The sequence below is a fragment of the Leucoraja erinacea genome, chromosome 37, assembly GCF_028641065.1.
Source record: "Leucoraja erinacea ecotype New England chromosome 37, Leri_hhj_1, whole genome shotgun sequence".
NCBI lineage: Eukaryota > Metazoa > Chordata > Chondrichthyes > Rajiformes > Rajidae > Leucoraja > Leucoraja erinaceus.
Window position 1 is genome coordinate 8150502 of NC_073413.1, and position 16253 is coordinate 8166754.

The following is a 16253-nucleotide window of genomic DNA, read 5'->3' on the forward strand; positions in this document are numbered from 1 at the left end:
TTTTTATTGCCCAGTAAATTTTTGTTCCTAAACTTTTGCTCTCATTTATCCTTTAAAAATAAATTAGATAGGTATATGGACGGGAAAGGAATGGAGGGTTATGGTCTGAGTGCAGGTAGATGGGACCAGGTGAGAATAAGTGTTCAGCACGGACTAGAAGGGCCGAGATGGCCTGTTTCCGTGCTGTAATTGTTATATGGTTATATTAGCAACAGATTTTTGGGTTTTTTTAACATTTAAAATGTAGCAGCCAGTCTTGCTCTGCATCTGTAAATACTGCCTGTCCGTGTTTCTTTCACTCTTTGAAACCTCTTGGCTCTGACATCGTTATTTGTGACCTTGTAATCTTGTATTACCTTTTGTCACAGGCCTCCCACCCTTTACCATCCATCTCTTCTCTCTGACAAAGTCTCAGGTTGCTTGTTGGCCTCTTCCTTGCTAGTCACCCTTTGTATTGTATTATATTGTACCCAGGTCAATGAAATTCCTTTTGTGCATACAATGTGGTATAATAATCGCATGTGTAGCTATATTTGACTGTTGATCTTATTATTCCTACCTTCTCCCATGTTCCATCTCCCCTTTCACTCTTTGAACTATTTCTGCCTTGCTACATGTTACCTATTCTATTTGTTCTCGGGTTGCTGAAAATCCTTGGCTATGTTATCCCACACTTGAGGAGGTTCCAAACTGTATCGTGCTCTAATGTTACAAATCACCTTGAAATCCACCTCTCCTGCTGCTGGAATTTGCCACTAATTTTGTAAATTGACACGCAAAGTGTTGTATTAATGAATGTAGACAGAAGTGCTGGAGAAACTCAGCGGGTGCAGCAGCATCTATGGAGCGAAGGAAATAGGCAACGTTTCAGGCCGAAACCCTTCTTCAGACTTAATGAATGCTGGGTGAATGTTTTTTTCTGATTATCTTTTTTGCTTCTTTAGACTTAAATATATTTGTTGTAATGAAACTGGTGCACCAAAGATTACAATGACTTGTTTTGTAGTGTGTTGACCTGATAGTTTATTGAATGATAACCCAGGGTGGCACAGCAGTAGAGCTGCTGCCTTACAGAGACCCATGTGCTGTCCATGAAATGTGTATGTTCTCCCCATGACCTCGTGGGTTTTCACCGAGAGCTCTGGTTTCCTCCCACGTTCTAAAAGTGTACAGGTTTGTAGATTGATCAGCTTCATTAAAACAATTGTGAATTGTACCTAATGTGTAGGATAGTTGGTCGGCGTGGACTAGATGGGCTGAAGGTCTATTGCTATTCATTGGCTGTATTTAAGAGGAAGTTAGATGTGGCCCTTGTGGCTAAGGGGATCAGGGGGTATGGAGAGAAGGCAGGTACGGGATACTGAGTTGGATGATCAGCCATGATCATATTGAATGGCGGTGCAGGCTCGAAGGGCCGAATGGCCTACTCCTGCACCTAATTTCTATGTTTCTATGTTTCTATGCTATGCTGTATTTCTGAACTAAAGCTAAGCCTAATAGTTCATGGTACTGGACTAATAACTGATTATTAGTTATTAGAGTACAGTAACTGGTTATTGGAGAAGGTGTTTAAATGTTAACTGTAAGAATTTCCTAGGTTCTTTAAATAGTCTCAAATATGAAACGGAAGGCCCAACTGGCCTTGTCCTGATTGTGGTTTGATGTCATCCTTGCAATTGATTTACAACACCTTCTGGCTTTCTGTTTTCTAAAAATGACAAAAACACGGGACAATGTTTCCATTGTTAGAAAAAAATCAGAGACAAATGCTGCAGTCTTGAGTTAAACATGAGATCTGTGAAGAGAATGATTTCAAAGAAATGTTTTGAGCGTGAGCAGAATGTGGAGCATTTTGGTACAAGTGAGATTGAGATTGTGAATACCCGCTTTATGGTGTAAGATATCTCAGTCCTAAATTGCCTGCTGCTTATTCTTAAACTGTGACCCCTAGTTCTGGGTTCACCATGTTGGGGGAGTCCAGAACCAGGGGTCGCAGTTTAAGAATAAGGGGTTGGCACTTTAGGACTGAGATGAGGAAAAACATTTTCGCCCAGCGAGTTGTGAATCTGTGGAATTCTCTGCCACAGAAGGCAGTGGATGCCAATTCACTGGATGGATTCAAGAGAGTTAGATATGGCTCTTGGGGCTAATGGAATGGAGGGTTATGAAGGAACAGGGTACTGATTCTTGATGATCAGCCATGATCATATTGAAGGGCCGAATGGCCTACTCCTGCACCTATTTTCTATGTTTCTAAAATTGGCCCAAGCATGAGAGGGACACCCAATCTGAGGAAGGGTCTCAATCCGAAACGTCGCCTATTGACTCAGTCTGAAGGGTCTCGACCCGAAAAGTCACCTATTCCTTTTCTCCAGAGATGCTACATAACCCGCTGAGTTACTGCAGCACTTTGTGTCTACTTTCGGTGTAAACCAGCATCTGCAGTTCCGAGCTACACATTAGAAATGCACCCTTTGGTCTCTCCCACCCCGCATCAACAATCAAACAGCCTCATTTTTAAGCTAATCCTCCCTAACCCTTTTTTATTCTCACTGCATTCCATTCAACTTCCACCCAGTTTCTACCACTGCCAGTTTACTCTCCAACCTGCACAGTGTTTGGGGTGGGAATCTGTGAACACACCGATGAAGCCCTCAAGATCTCTGGGAGAATGCGCAACCTCCACCCACATATCACTGGAGGTCGGGATGACTGGAGATTTGAGGCAATAGCTCTGCAAACTGCACCACCCCTAACGTCGTGCCAGTAGGAAGGATTGTTAGGAAATCTGTTGGCGTTAATCTATTTCTGTCTTTTGTCTTCAGGCACTCCAGGCCCCAGCCTGTCACGAGAACATGGTGAAAGTAGGTGGATATATCCTAGGAGAGTTTGGGAATCTCATTGCCGGCGATCCACGATCCAGGTGAGCTAAAGGAGGTAGAAGAGGTGGCCTGCCTCTTGTTTTGCGATGAGAATGTGCCGATTTGTACTGAGAGCCTGGCTGTCAACGCCATTAGCCAGGGACTTGTCTTCCAGTTCTTTTGTAGCACCGTGACGTGGCACAAAGTCATCAGTAAAGTACATTCTGAATGTGCCGTCAAAAGCTGATTGTTTCCAGCAAAGAGTCTACGATCCAATCACTATTTGTGCCAGAATGTTTGATCATTACTGGTGATCTGGTGTGTCTCAGTTGGTGACTCAGTACGGGTGTCGGGGGTTGTGGGGAGAAGGCAGGAGAATGGGGTTAGGAGGGAGAGGTTGATCAGCCATGATTAAATGGCGGAGTAGACTTGACGGGCCGAATGGCCTAATTCTGCTCCTATCACTCATGAACTTGTGAACTTATGAAAATGAGTCCGTCCCTTGCACTAAAGATGTGCACAGTCCCCCTGTAATGCTCCCATGGTCCTACCGTACTGCCCATACTCCCCTCCCCCCCCCCTCCTCTCCCCTCATTTCCTGTATTTACAGTTTTTAATTGCAGATTTGCAGAATGTGCTGCGTTTAGCTTCAAGTTTTGAGTGGTGATCAGCGTCCCACACCTAGATTTGCCACTCAACATTCCACTTTGCCAATGAACCATTTTGCACCTCATTCTTTTTACTGTAAAGAGTACATGCAGGAATATTTCTTGCAAGATGTAGTTTGTTTCCCCGCATCATTGTTATTGTTTTTACGCGAGAAGCCTATTGACACAACAATGGATTTTTCCAATGGCCAGTAAAGATGAAGCCACAAGTAGCCTGGTGTTTAAGTATTCAAGAAGGAACTGCAGATGCTGGAAAATCGAAGGTACACAAAAATGCTGGAGAAACTCAGCGGGTGCAGCAGCATCTATGGAGCGAAGGGAATAGGTAACGTTTCGGGCCGAAACCCTTCTTCAGACTGAAGAAACGTTTCGGGCCGAAACGTTGCCTATTTCCTTCGCTCCATAGATGCTGCTGCACCCGCTGAGTTTCTCCAGCATTTCTGTGTACCTTTGGTGCTTAAGTATGTTCTTTGCGCGTTTCCCTTCTTTCTAATGGAATATTGGCCAGCTAAAGGCATTGATGACACACACAATACCTATAGAGAAATTGTTATTGTGTTTGCCCTTGCCCAGAATAGTTTAAGATAATTTAAGGACCCAATGTGAGCAAATGGGTGGATGGGTATTAAGGTTGGCATGGACATGATGGGCCGAAGAGCCCGTTTCTGTGCTGTACGATTCTGACTCCATGCATCATTTGTGTCTATGGGAATCTGTGGCAGCTTATCCTGCTTATTCACAAGTTGCTCCTTGAAAGTGGTGGTAAACTCTCTCCTCTTTGACCAGTGGTGGTTCCCTCAATGGACACATGAGAATTTTGATGATAGCAACTCGGGATTGTAGATTTGTTGGATTTTTGAGCAAAGGAACAAGTGCTGGAGGCGGTCAGATGAAGGGTCCCTGCTCAAAATCTAGTCTGTCCATTTCCCTGCATAGATGGTGCCTAGCCTGATGGTTCTCTCAATGCTCTTTGGTTGAGGAGCTCTTGGATATTGACCCTCCAAACACTCAGGAACATCCACACGCAATACCTGGAGAGAAATTGATCTTATTTTTACCCTCATCCAGTATATCTTGAAATAAATTACTGAGCCAATGTCTGTCTGTGGAATTCTCTGCCTCAGAGGGCAGTGGAGGCAGCTTCTCTGGATGCTTTCAAGAGAGCTAGATAGGGCTCTTAAAAATAGCTGAGTCAGGGGCGAAGGCAGGAATCGGGTACTGATTGGGGATGATCAGCCAAAATCACATTGAATGGCGGTGCTGGCTCGAAGGGCCGAATGGCCTATTCCTGCACCTATTGTCTATTGTCCTATCTTCAATCCTGTATGGTGGAGGAGTTTTGAGAGAGATGGTATTTGATAGTTTGGGAGATGGATGCTAATGAGTAAAGCCTTTGGAAAGGGGAAGATACTCAAGGCGTTATAAATGTATGGAACAAAAACAGCGCACCAGCTAGTCCTTTCCTCAAATGTCATTTTTCATGTCATTATGTATGCGCTATTTTTGTAATATGTTTATATTTTCTCTCCCCTTTCTCCCTATCCTTTTAGCCCCTTAGTTCAGTTCAACCTGCTCCATTCCAAGTTCCACTTGTGCAGTGTCCCAACCCGCGCTCTGCTGCTCTCCTCTTACATCAAGTTCGTCAACCTTTTCCCCGAGACCAAGGCCACCATCCAGGATGTACTGCGCAGTGACAGCCAGCTCCGCAACTCTGACGTGGAACTGCAGCAGCGGGCTGTGGAGTACCTCAAGCTCAGCTCAATTGCCAGCACTGATGTTCTGGTAGGTAAAAAACCGGAGCCCGAGTTGTTCTGTGACACGATACGATAGAACTTTATTTATCCCAGGAGGGAAATTGCTCTGCCAACTACAGTCATAAAACGCAACAAGATACGTGAAACATGAATTTAAAGTGACGAGTCCAGGATTGGGCATGTGCAAAGATTGGAGGGAGGAGAGGCAGGAGTCAGTCTACCCTACAACAGAAGGGGGAGGATTTGACCTCCCGGTGGCTCAGCACTTCAACTCCCCCTCCCATTCCCCGTCCGACCTCTCTGTCCTGGGTCTCCTCATGGCCAGAGTGAGCAACACCGGAAATTGGAGGAGCAGCACCGCATATTCCGCTTGGGGAGTCTGCATCCTGCGGGCATGAACATTGAATTCTCCCAATTTTGTTAGCCCTTGCTGTCTCCTCCCATCCCTCAGCCCTCGGGCTCCTCCTCCTCCTTTTTCCATCCTTCTCCCTTTCCATCCACTACCCCCTATCAGTCTGAAGAAGGGTTTCGGGCCGAAACGTTGCCTATTTCCTTCGCTCCATAGATGCTGCTGCACCCGCTGAGTTTCTCCAGCACTTTTGTCTACCCTAGGTATTTTAAGTCTTTGATCTCTGCTTATTTCCTCACTTATGGGGGAAAAAAAGATGTTAATCGTGTTATATTTTAATTGATACTATGGGCTAAAATTAAGCTGTGACTGCAATTTCTTAATGAATGTGTCCATGTCTGGGGATTATTTGTTCAATAAGAGGGGGCACAGCGGTAGACCTGCTGCCTTGCATCGCCAGAGACCTGGCTTCGATCCCGACCACGGGTGCTGTCTGTACAGAGTTTGTACATTCTCCCCGTGGCCGGATTTTCTCCGGTTTCCTCCCATTCACCAAAGACATGCATGATTATTTGCCGGTATAATTGTAAATTGTCCCGACTGTGTGTGTGTGTGTAGGATAGTATAAGTGTGCGGGGATCGCTGGCCGGCACGGACTCAGTGAGCCGAAGGGCCAGTTTCTACACTATCTCTAAACTAAACAAAAAATTGTTCAATTGGTAAAGTGCAGTTGTGGTTTACAATGTTTTACGTTCCCAAGTATAACTCCTGATCTATGCTATGTTACCTGCTCTCTCCTGAGACTGTTGTAAGAAAACCAAGACCAAATTTGTTCCTTCCAAACAAAAGCTTTTTGCTGTACCTCAGTGCAGGTGAACTAAATGCTCTATAGTGACACCTGTGATGGTCTCTCTGGCAAAATAGACAATACCAGCACCACCCATTTATGACATGACAAAAGCTTGCTAAAGCACACCACAGCATTATCCACTAACATTGATTCACGAGATTGGATGGCAGGCTAGATAATGCAAAAGTTAAGTTAAAGGTGCTGGTTTTAAGGATGCCTTTATAAAAAAATAAGAAATAAATAAAAAGGCTTGGTCAGAGAATTTTAGAGAGCAGCTGAAAGAAGAGGCAGCAATGGTGGGAAGATTGGAGTATAGAAATCCGAGTTACAGAGCTGGTGCAACCTTGAGAAAGGGAGGTGAGGAAGCGAAGGGGAAAGATTTAGAAATGTGGACAAGAATGTTTTTAATTGTAGTATTCCCGCCATTTTGCTTGACTCGATTTCACGAAGGGGGACGTTAAATTACAGGGGATGACATGGGGACATATCCACTCCTTCCTCGGTAGCAGACTTCTCTCTGCCCCCTTTCCACAACCCCCCCCCCCCCCCACCCACCACCCCCCCCCCCCCCCCCCACCCCCCCCCCCCCCCCCCCCCCCCACCCACCCTCTCTCTCTCGCACACACTCACACTCACTCTCACTCTCACCCTCACTCTCACTCTCACTCTCACACACACACACACACACACACTCACACACTCACACACTCACACACACACTCACACTCACTCACTCATTACCCCTTTTGTTCCCTACTGCACTCTAGGCCACCGTCCTGGAAGAGATGCCACCATTCCCCGAACGTGAATCCTCTATTCTCGCCAAGCTCAAGAAGAAGAAGGGACCAGGCACAAAGACTGAAATGGAAGAAGGGAAGAAGGAACAAACAGAGGTGAACGGCGGTGTGGAGCCTGCTGTGAACGCCAGCACAGTGGTGAGTGAGTGTGCCGTTCATGGAGCGTCAATATTACATGTCAACGTCACAACCTGCTTTGCTCCATCAAGGACCATACGTCAGACCAGGCACAGTACGTGGCACCTTTTTCTTCCAGTTCAGCAGGTTGTGCGCTCCATTCCAGCCACTTCACAAATTTGGAACAATTTCCTCAGTGCTTTATAGAGGAAGTGTTGCACAGTTAGAAATACCATCTTAATTACAGTGGTCTGGAAGCTGTCCTTTCTACCCTTGTCCAAGAGTGGAAGAAATGAATTAAAGCAGAAAAGGGAACTTGGATCATGTGGTCTTGAGCACAAAAAAGTGAAACGATAGGGAAAAAGCAAAAACAGAAATGGGACTAAGCAGAGAAGTATCCTCGTTATCATTATTTAGTCACAATGAATGTGTGGAATAATGAGGGGATTGAGCAGTTTATTGTATGGCATTCCATGGATTCCTTCACTTTGTCTAAAGGATCTGTGTAGCTGGTGGGTTTTGGATGACTGTGGCCCATTGAATTGGCCTGTAATTTTCTTGGAAGTTGCATGATACGACAATAATGATGTTACTGACCAACCTATGTCAATAAGTCCACTTCAGATGCCAATTTCACATGAGAACATTCAGTTGGTGGAGAGTTACAGATGTATACCCAGCCCGTCTATGCCAATCCCACCCACCTACTTTAGTACCATGTCATTCTCTGCCCTTTCATTCCTGTACCTGTCACGGTACCCATTTAATATTATTACAGCTTCCACTACATCCTCTGGCCGCTCATTTCAGATGCCAATTAATCTTTGTATGGAAAGACGTTCCCTTCAGACCTCTTAGAGTCATAGAGTGATACAGTGTGCATACAGGCCTTTTGGTCCAACTTGTTCTCACCGGTCAACATATCCCATCTGCACTGGTCCCACCTGCCTGCATTTGGTCCATATCCCTCCAAACCCGTCCTATCCATGTACCTGTCCGTTTCTTAAATGTTGGGATAGTCCTGCCTCAGCTACCTCCACTGGCAGCTTGTTCCATACACCCACCACCCTTTGTGTGGAAAAGGTCACCCCTCAGGTTCCTATTCCTCTTGTGGAAAATTTGTTCCCCTTAGATTTCCATTGGCATGTGGAACCCGAATGGGAACCAATGTCCGAAGACAACTTCTCCCCATTTCCACTGAGCTCATTATGTCTTACTAGATCAAGGGGGACCCGTTGGGTCCCGTCCCCTCAACGTGCAGTTGCGGTGGAGGGGGGGGCCTGCAGCGTCACACACACACACACACACACACACACACACACACACACACACACACACACACACACACACACACACACACACACACACACACACACACACGCGCGCACGCACGCCCTTGATATATTAATATTCATTTGCTCCTTTTACCCCATCCCCGCCCTATCCACTCACTCATAGCCCCCAACTCGCAGGCGCTCTAAATAGTTTGTTTTTGTAAGTGAACTACCTGATTTGTTAAAGAAATGGCGACTTATTTCAGTAAAAACTTTCCAATGAGGTAACCAGTGACTCATTGAAGCAGTGTTTGCACAGATTTAATTTAACTGCTTTTAAAGCCCAGTCTTTAAAGCAGGTGAAAAGAAACAGCTGGCCTACCATTTAATGTTGGGCTGCATTAATGAACTGTGAGTTGGTGCTGTAATTTCTGGCTAATCTATCATTGATTCTCTTGTTTCATGCAGTCCACACCCTCACCTTCTGCCGACCTGCTGGGCCTGAAGAGTGCCCCTGCCAGTGGGGGCAGCCTGCTGGTTGACGTGTTTTCCGATGCTATGCCCGCCACTGGGGCTCTGGCACCCGGAGCTGAGGACAATTTCTCCCGGTAAGTGCAGAGGATGCAGTCCGTCTCTTGTTAGTTGGTGAGGGGGGGGTTTGCCACTCTGGTGCCATTTAATTTCAATCGGGCCAGCACAAGTTAATTGCTTTGGCGATTGAACGATACCGCACGGCAACTGGCCCTTCGGCCCATCGAGTCCATGCTGACCATCGATCATTCCATGTTGTCCCACTTTCGCATTCACTCTCGAAGCACGAGGGGCACGTAATAGAAAATAGGTGCAGGAGGAGACCATTCGGCCCTTCGAGCCAGCACCGCAGTTCATTGTGATCATGGCTGATCGTCCCCTATCAATAACCCGTGCCTGCCTTCTCCCCATATCCTTGATTCCATTAGCCCCTATCTCTCTCTTAAATCCATCCAGTGACTTGGCCTCCACTGCCCTCTGTGGCAGGGAATTCCATAAATTCACAACTCTCTGGGTGAAAAAGCTTTTTCTCACCTCAGTCCTAAATGACCTCCCCTTTATTCTAAGACAGTGGCCCCTAGTAATCTACAAATCTGTACGTCTTTGGGTTGTGGGAGCACTCGGAAGAAACTGTGCAATTGGAGAACGAGCAAACCTCATACAGACTGCACCCGAGGTCGGGATTGAACCCGGGTCTCTGGAGCTGTGAGGCAGCTGTTCTACCAGCTGTGCTACTGTGCCGCTCAAAATGTGCATCACTCCAAAGCCAATTCTGCAATGGATGCCTCCAAAGCAAGTCTGGTTTACTGTCGTATGCACAAGCTCGATGAGGTACAGACAGATACAATGAAAGTCTTGCTTGCAGCAGCTTCACAGGTGCAGAACTCCCGACAGTCACACAAAAACACCAATTATACATAAATTCCGCAGGTCAAAAGAAATGGGGGGGAAAAAAAGACTTTGCTAAACACAAGACATTGGTTCACAGACTATTGGAAAACAAAGGTCTATGTAGTGCAAGAGGGAATCTTTAGTGTTACATTGTTAAAGTAGGATTAGGATTGCATGAATTGGTTCAAGAACCCTCTTGAGTCAGAGGGCAGTTAATCTGTGGAACTCATTGCCACAGAGGGCTGTGGAGGCCAAGTCAGTGGATATTTATAAGGCTTGATAGACAAAGTCTTGATTTGAATGGGTGTCAAGGGTTATGGGGAGAAGGAAGGAAAATGGGATTAGGAGGCCGAGATCAGACATGATGGGCCGAATGGCCTAATTCTACTCTTCGAACTTGTGAACCAAATGGTTTTCGGAAAGTAGCTGTTCCTGAATCTGGTGATGTGGAACTTGAGGCTTCTGTATCTCCTGCCCGATAGTAGCAACAAGAGCAACGATGGTGGGGTTGGTTCCTTGATGGTAGATACCACTGCTTTGAGGCAGTGCCTTGTGTAGATGCTATAAGTGGGTAGGGCTGTGCCGGTGATAGACTGGCACGAGACTAGCACTTTCTGCAAAACCCAACGCATGGCTTTGTGTTGGAATTTCCACACCAGGTCATAATGCAATCAGAATTGCTCAATCAGAGTAAATATATTATGATTCGTAACGCTTGTGTGAGATGTTTTTTAAAAGCATTCATTTATGTACACTCCACTGCGAAGAATCCTTGGCTCAGATTTCCTTCTTCATTTAACTGCTGTGACATTTGGACAGTTTCCAGTAATTCTGAAGTTCTTGTACATTAGGGATTACCACAATACCCAGCTAAGTTATGACGAAGCACAGAGGTAAAATATTTTGGGTTTTGTTTCTATGTAAAGCACATCTGAGGGTGCACGGAATCAGGCCCTTCGGCCCACCGGGTCCGCGCCGACCAGCAATCCCCGCACATTAACACCAGTCCCACACCCACTAGGGACAATTTTTACCTTTACCAAGCCAATTAACCGACAAACCTGTACGTCTTTGGAATGTGGGAGGAAAACAAAGATCTCGGAGAAAACCCTCGCAGGTTACGTGGAGAATGTACAAACTCCATACAGACAGCACCCGTAGTCGGGATTGAACCCGGGTCTCCGGCGCTGCATTCGCTGTAAGGCAGCGACTCTACCGCTGCACCATGCTGACTGCCAACTGTTCCTGGACATGGCGTAACTGGCTTCAAATAATAAACTCAAAGAAACACTGCACTCCCGGGATTTGAGTTTGTGTGCATACAGAATAGGGGTGCTGAGCTCTTCACCCAATCCCAAATTAAGATGCTGCAGCTTAAGTCTGTAGTCTTATCCATGCACCTGGTGTTGCTACTGGCACCACTTGCTATTACATACGTGTTAACTAATGTCAAGTGTTTGCTTAGGTAGGACTAACACAATTTCGTCTCCGCAACAGAAGGTTTAGTATTTGTGTTCCACCCCAGGATTTGAACAAGCAATCCTAAATGTTTCGATTAGTTTATTGTCACATTTACCGTGGTACTGGGAAAAACTTTTGTTGCGTGCTAACAAGGCAGCAGAAAGACAAAACGTGATTACAATCGATCCATTTACAGTGTAGAAGAGGAATTACGTTCAGTGCAAGGTGAAGCCAGCAAAGTCCGATCAAAGATAGTTCGAGAGTCACCAGCTCAGTTGCCTGACAACAACTGGGGAAAAAACTGTCCCTGAATCTGGTGGTTAGCATTTTCTGTACCTTTTGCCCGATGGGAGAGGTGAAAAGAGGGAGTGGCCAGGGTGCGACTGGTCCTTGATTATGCTGCTGGCCTTGCTGAGGCAGCGTGAGGTATAAATGGAGTCAATAGTCAATGCAGTATTAGTATTGAGGGTGTGCAGCACAGTTTAAAATGTTAAACTCCTCTGGCAGGGTCAGTTTGTTAATGGTTTATGTGGCTCTGGAGTTCACCACAAGAGGTCCCGTCTTAACTCCTGTAATAGCAGCAACATCATTTTACTTTGTGAAGTCTTTTGAGATGGTTCCAATAATCATTCAGAGGCTTGTGGTCACATTGCAAGGCGAGGCAACATGGTTTTTCCTCTTCGCATCACTCTTGCTTCAGGAGTTGACAAAGGCAGTGCAAATAAGAACCAGTTTAGGCCAGGGGGAGTTCTCCCCCCCCCCCCCCCCCCCCCCCCCCCACGGGTACCATGTAATCCCGTGCTACCTGCTCCATGGTCAGATAGTCGGCGACTAAACCATCTCCCCCACCTGGTTTGCCAGGTGAGGAGAGGGGCTGTGGACCCCCAGCAGGACCAAACACAAGACCTGTCAAAGGGCGGATGAGCGTCTAGCGAGCCCACGGCCATCCACACTTTAGTAGAAGTTGCGAGCACATAGCATTGTAAGGCACTGTGCCCTTTGATGTTTTCAACAATGATGATGATGCTGATGATTATGCACCAGTTTTACTCTGCCTTGGATCCTGTGTTGGCAATCTGCATTGGATCTAAACTTTGGCCCAAAAGATGTCAAATCCTATTTTGAGTTACTTATCTCTGACATTAATAATTGGTTTATTTAGTTCATTGTCACGTGTACCGAGGTACAGTGGAAAGCTTCTGTTGCGTGCTGTCGGGTCAGCAGAAAGACAATAGATGATTACAATCGTGCCATTTACAGTGTACAGCTACATGATAAGGGAATAACATTTAGTGCAAGGTGAAGCTAGCAATGTCAGGTCAAGGATAGTCTAATGCCCCTGTCCCACTTGGGAAACCTGAACGGAAACCTCTGGAGACTTTGCGCCCCACCCAAGGTTTCCGTGCAGTTCCCGGAGGTTTTTGTCAGTCTCCCTACCTGCTTCCACTACCTGCAACCTCCGTGAACTGCATGGAAACCTTGGGTGGGGCGCAAAGTCTCCAGAGGTTTCCGTTCAGGTTTCCTAAGTGGGACAGGGGCATAAGGGTCTCTGCTCTCTGGTTGTGGTTGCTAATTATCTGTCTAATATGTAAGCAGGTGTCACCAATGTATTTTTCTTTCTCTTTAAGTGCACAGTTGCAAAGCATATCTTTGAAATTGGGGTTTGTGGAAAGGATACCAAAATTCCTTTTACCTTTGGGAACAGTGCTCAACTTTAGCCCAGACCAAATATGATTGATATCATCTTTTGTTTACAAGTGAAATAGGTGCAGTCGGCTTCTGCCTGGTTCCTTTGTCCACGGCTATGATTCTGTGCTAATAACCATGATTACCAAGTATAAACGGGGTAAAAATGTCCTCTTACTGCTGTAAGGAATGGTCTCTGAACGTGGTTGATGTGAAATGGTACAAAAAGCTTTCTGCTCCCTGAGAATGGGATGGTGTTGTACATGACCTTTGTTCTAGGTTTAGTCCAAGCAGTGCCTAATGTTAAATGAGCAAATATCACTCTTCCCAGCACGGGCATCTCCTGTGCCCGTCTACAAAATTTAATCTAATGCTCATTTTTAAATCCATAGATTTTACGGAGAAAGCTTGCGAGATGTTTTGGAGTGGTTACGTAGAGCGGTTGTATTGTGATTTTGGTCTCTCTTTTTTTCCCTCTCTCTCTTCCTCCACATGCTTGCCTCTGCTTTTGGGATGGAGCAGAAGCTTGGATCTGCCGAGTGAGAGCCCTACCTCGTTGTTGGTGGATGCAGCCCTGGGTCCAGAGTAAGCCATCAACTGCCGAGATAAAGCTGGACTGTTCCCATCCCATCTTCCTTCCTTCTCCCCGCCGCCCCCCCCCCACCACCACCACCGTCCCCCACTTTGAATCAGTCCAGGGTCCAGAATGACTCCCATGTACATACAAGACGTGACATTCTGCTCCTTATTTTGGCCATCACAGCCCAAAGTCTCTCAGTAAGCGAGGGAGGGGTTTTGAAACTGCTCTTGTCCACAGCCTCTAATTACTAAAACATGTTAGCTGCCTGCAAAGTCGTACTGACGTTTTGAAGTATTTTTGTTTTTCAGTTCAAAGCTTACATCGTGATTGCAGGCAAAGGCATCTCACGGGAAGATGTTAATATATTCCTTTTGAGTTAGTTGCATGTAGTGGCGATCTAAAGGGTCCAGTAACTAAAACCACATGAGGTTTACTAATGAGCGGACAAGTAATCTGCCGACCATGTACAGGATGGGCTCACTTCTGGGTTTGTGTTTGGGTAATGGTGGTTTAAACAGGTATATAAAACCTAACATTATTCAGGAGACATGAATTTGGTTTTGAGAATCTAAGAGCTTGAGAATGTACTTCAACAAAATTATTTTTTTTGGTTCCAGGTTTATTTACTATCGATAATGGTTAAATTAAAACTCCAATAAGTAAAACCCCCCAGGACTTTGGTAGGTTAGATTAGCTGACTCCCTGGCCTATTGTATATCACTGCTGTTAATTCCCAAACACTTTTTTAATTTGCTCTTTTTGTTTGGGATGTTATTTGATAAACTAATGGGGTTCACCAGAAAATTTAAAGGGAGCGAGTAAACGCGCCGTATCTCAAACCGACCCCTGTTCCGGATCCCCATGCTTTTCCGGATCCCAACTCCTGGTCTGTAGTCTGGACTCGGCCCCGGCCACTCTTTGAACCCCCTGCTCCGGCCACACACTCCACTATCTCTCTCTGGATCCCTGGTCCACGATCCGGATTAATGAGCGAGCCAGATACTACTTCTTCTTGCGTAAGCGTGCACAGCCTAAAGTTGTACGGCCTGTATGATCTCGTGCTCACAGCAAAGACTTCTTTCATAACAGCCCCCAGAGTGGCTAACAAGCCACTGCACTATCACTAGGGGATGACCAATAAATGGTAGTGAATTAATGAAAAATAACCTTGTGGTTTAAAAATTGTGCAATGTGACTCAAGAAGCCAGTCTCTAAATCGGAAGTAGATGTGTAATGTGAAATAAGGGCATGTGCTGAATTCATGGATTGGTGTTGTCCTGGTTGCATTCGGCACGTATCGGCTTGTGTGCATTGACTTGGGAATGCTCTTTGCTTGACATGTTCTATGTCCACGCTTCAGTCTGAACGCAGATTTGAAGTGGCTTGAGTGAAGCCAACTTTTCTATGGCTTAACAAACCATCTGCTGGAGGATCTTAGCGGGTCGAGCAATATCAGTGGATGGAGAAGAATGGTCGACGTTTCTGGTTGATTCTGGCAATGATACAAGGCTTAGTTTGGAGATGGAGCATGGAAACAGACTCTTCAGTCCACTAAGTCCACGCCACCCGTCGATCATCCGTTCATCCTGATTCTATGTTATCCCATTTTTGCATCCGCTCCCTGCACGCTAGGAGCAATTTCCAGAGTCCACTTAACCCATAAACCCACCCACCCACAAATTCCTCGTATGTTGCCAAACATACTTGGCGAATAAAGTGTGATTCTGATTCTGATTCTGATTCTGACATCGTTTGAGATGTGGGAGGAAACCGGAGCACCCGGAGGAAACCCACTCCGTCACAGGGAGAACATGTAAATGCCGTACAGACGGCACCCAAGGTCAGGATCGAACCCGGGTCTCTGGCGCTGTGAGGCAGCGACTCTACCAGCTGTGCTATTGTGCCGGCCTAAATGTCAGCTGTTCCTTTCCATCCATGGGCACTGCTCGAATGCTCCAGCAGATTGCTTGTTGCTGCAGATTCCCGCATCTGCAGTCTCTCGTGTCTCCGTCCTCTGTGGCTCTGCATGGGGAGAATTTAATCTGAACCGTCTTTAAGTGGAACGAAGTGCGCTGATGAGTAGCGGGTTTGAATCTTTCTCCGTTTCTTATTTTCAGTTTGGCGAATGTTACCTGTTGCTTTTGTTTGAATGAAAATGAGCTCCAGTTTCAGGCAAGTGATTTATCGACCGCAGAACGGACGGACATATCCCGTACGCCCGAGTCTCACACCACAACCAGTAATTGAGCAGTGAGTCAAATCTGTTGAAGCTCGGTCCAAATCACTTGCCCCCTAAGTTGAGCTTTTCATTTTCTTTCAGGTTTTTTTTTTGCTGCAAAGGTCTTGGAATTCCCTGCCCATTAATTGGCTTTTGATTAGATTATCGTGATTATACTTGTTTTGTAACATAGCATATCTTGATATCCGGTAACTC

General features: G+C 46.0%; 1 protein-coding gene across 3 annotated transcripts in view; it reads left to right on the forward strand.

The window, feature by feature from the left end:
- Positions 1-16253, forward strand: part of LOC129713896 (AP-2 complex subunit alpha-2) — a 66464-nt gene that overhangs the window by 34992 nt on the left and 15219 nt on the right. For 2 of the 3 annotated variants that reach the window (XM_055663264.1, XM_055663265.1), the window contains exons 12-16: positions 2826-2923; positions 5080-5311; positions 7250-7417; positions 9139-9278; positions 13762-13824. In XM_055663264.1, the coding sequence (XP_055519239.1) occupies positions 2826-2923; positions 5080-5311; positions 7250-7417; positions 9139-9278; positions 13762-13824 (701 nt within the window). The remainder of the gene's footprint in view (positions 1-2825; positions 2924-5079; positions 5312-7249; positions 7418-9138; positions 9279-13761; positions 13825-16253) is intronic. The other variant, XM_055663266.1, reaches the window with a different exon arrangement.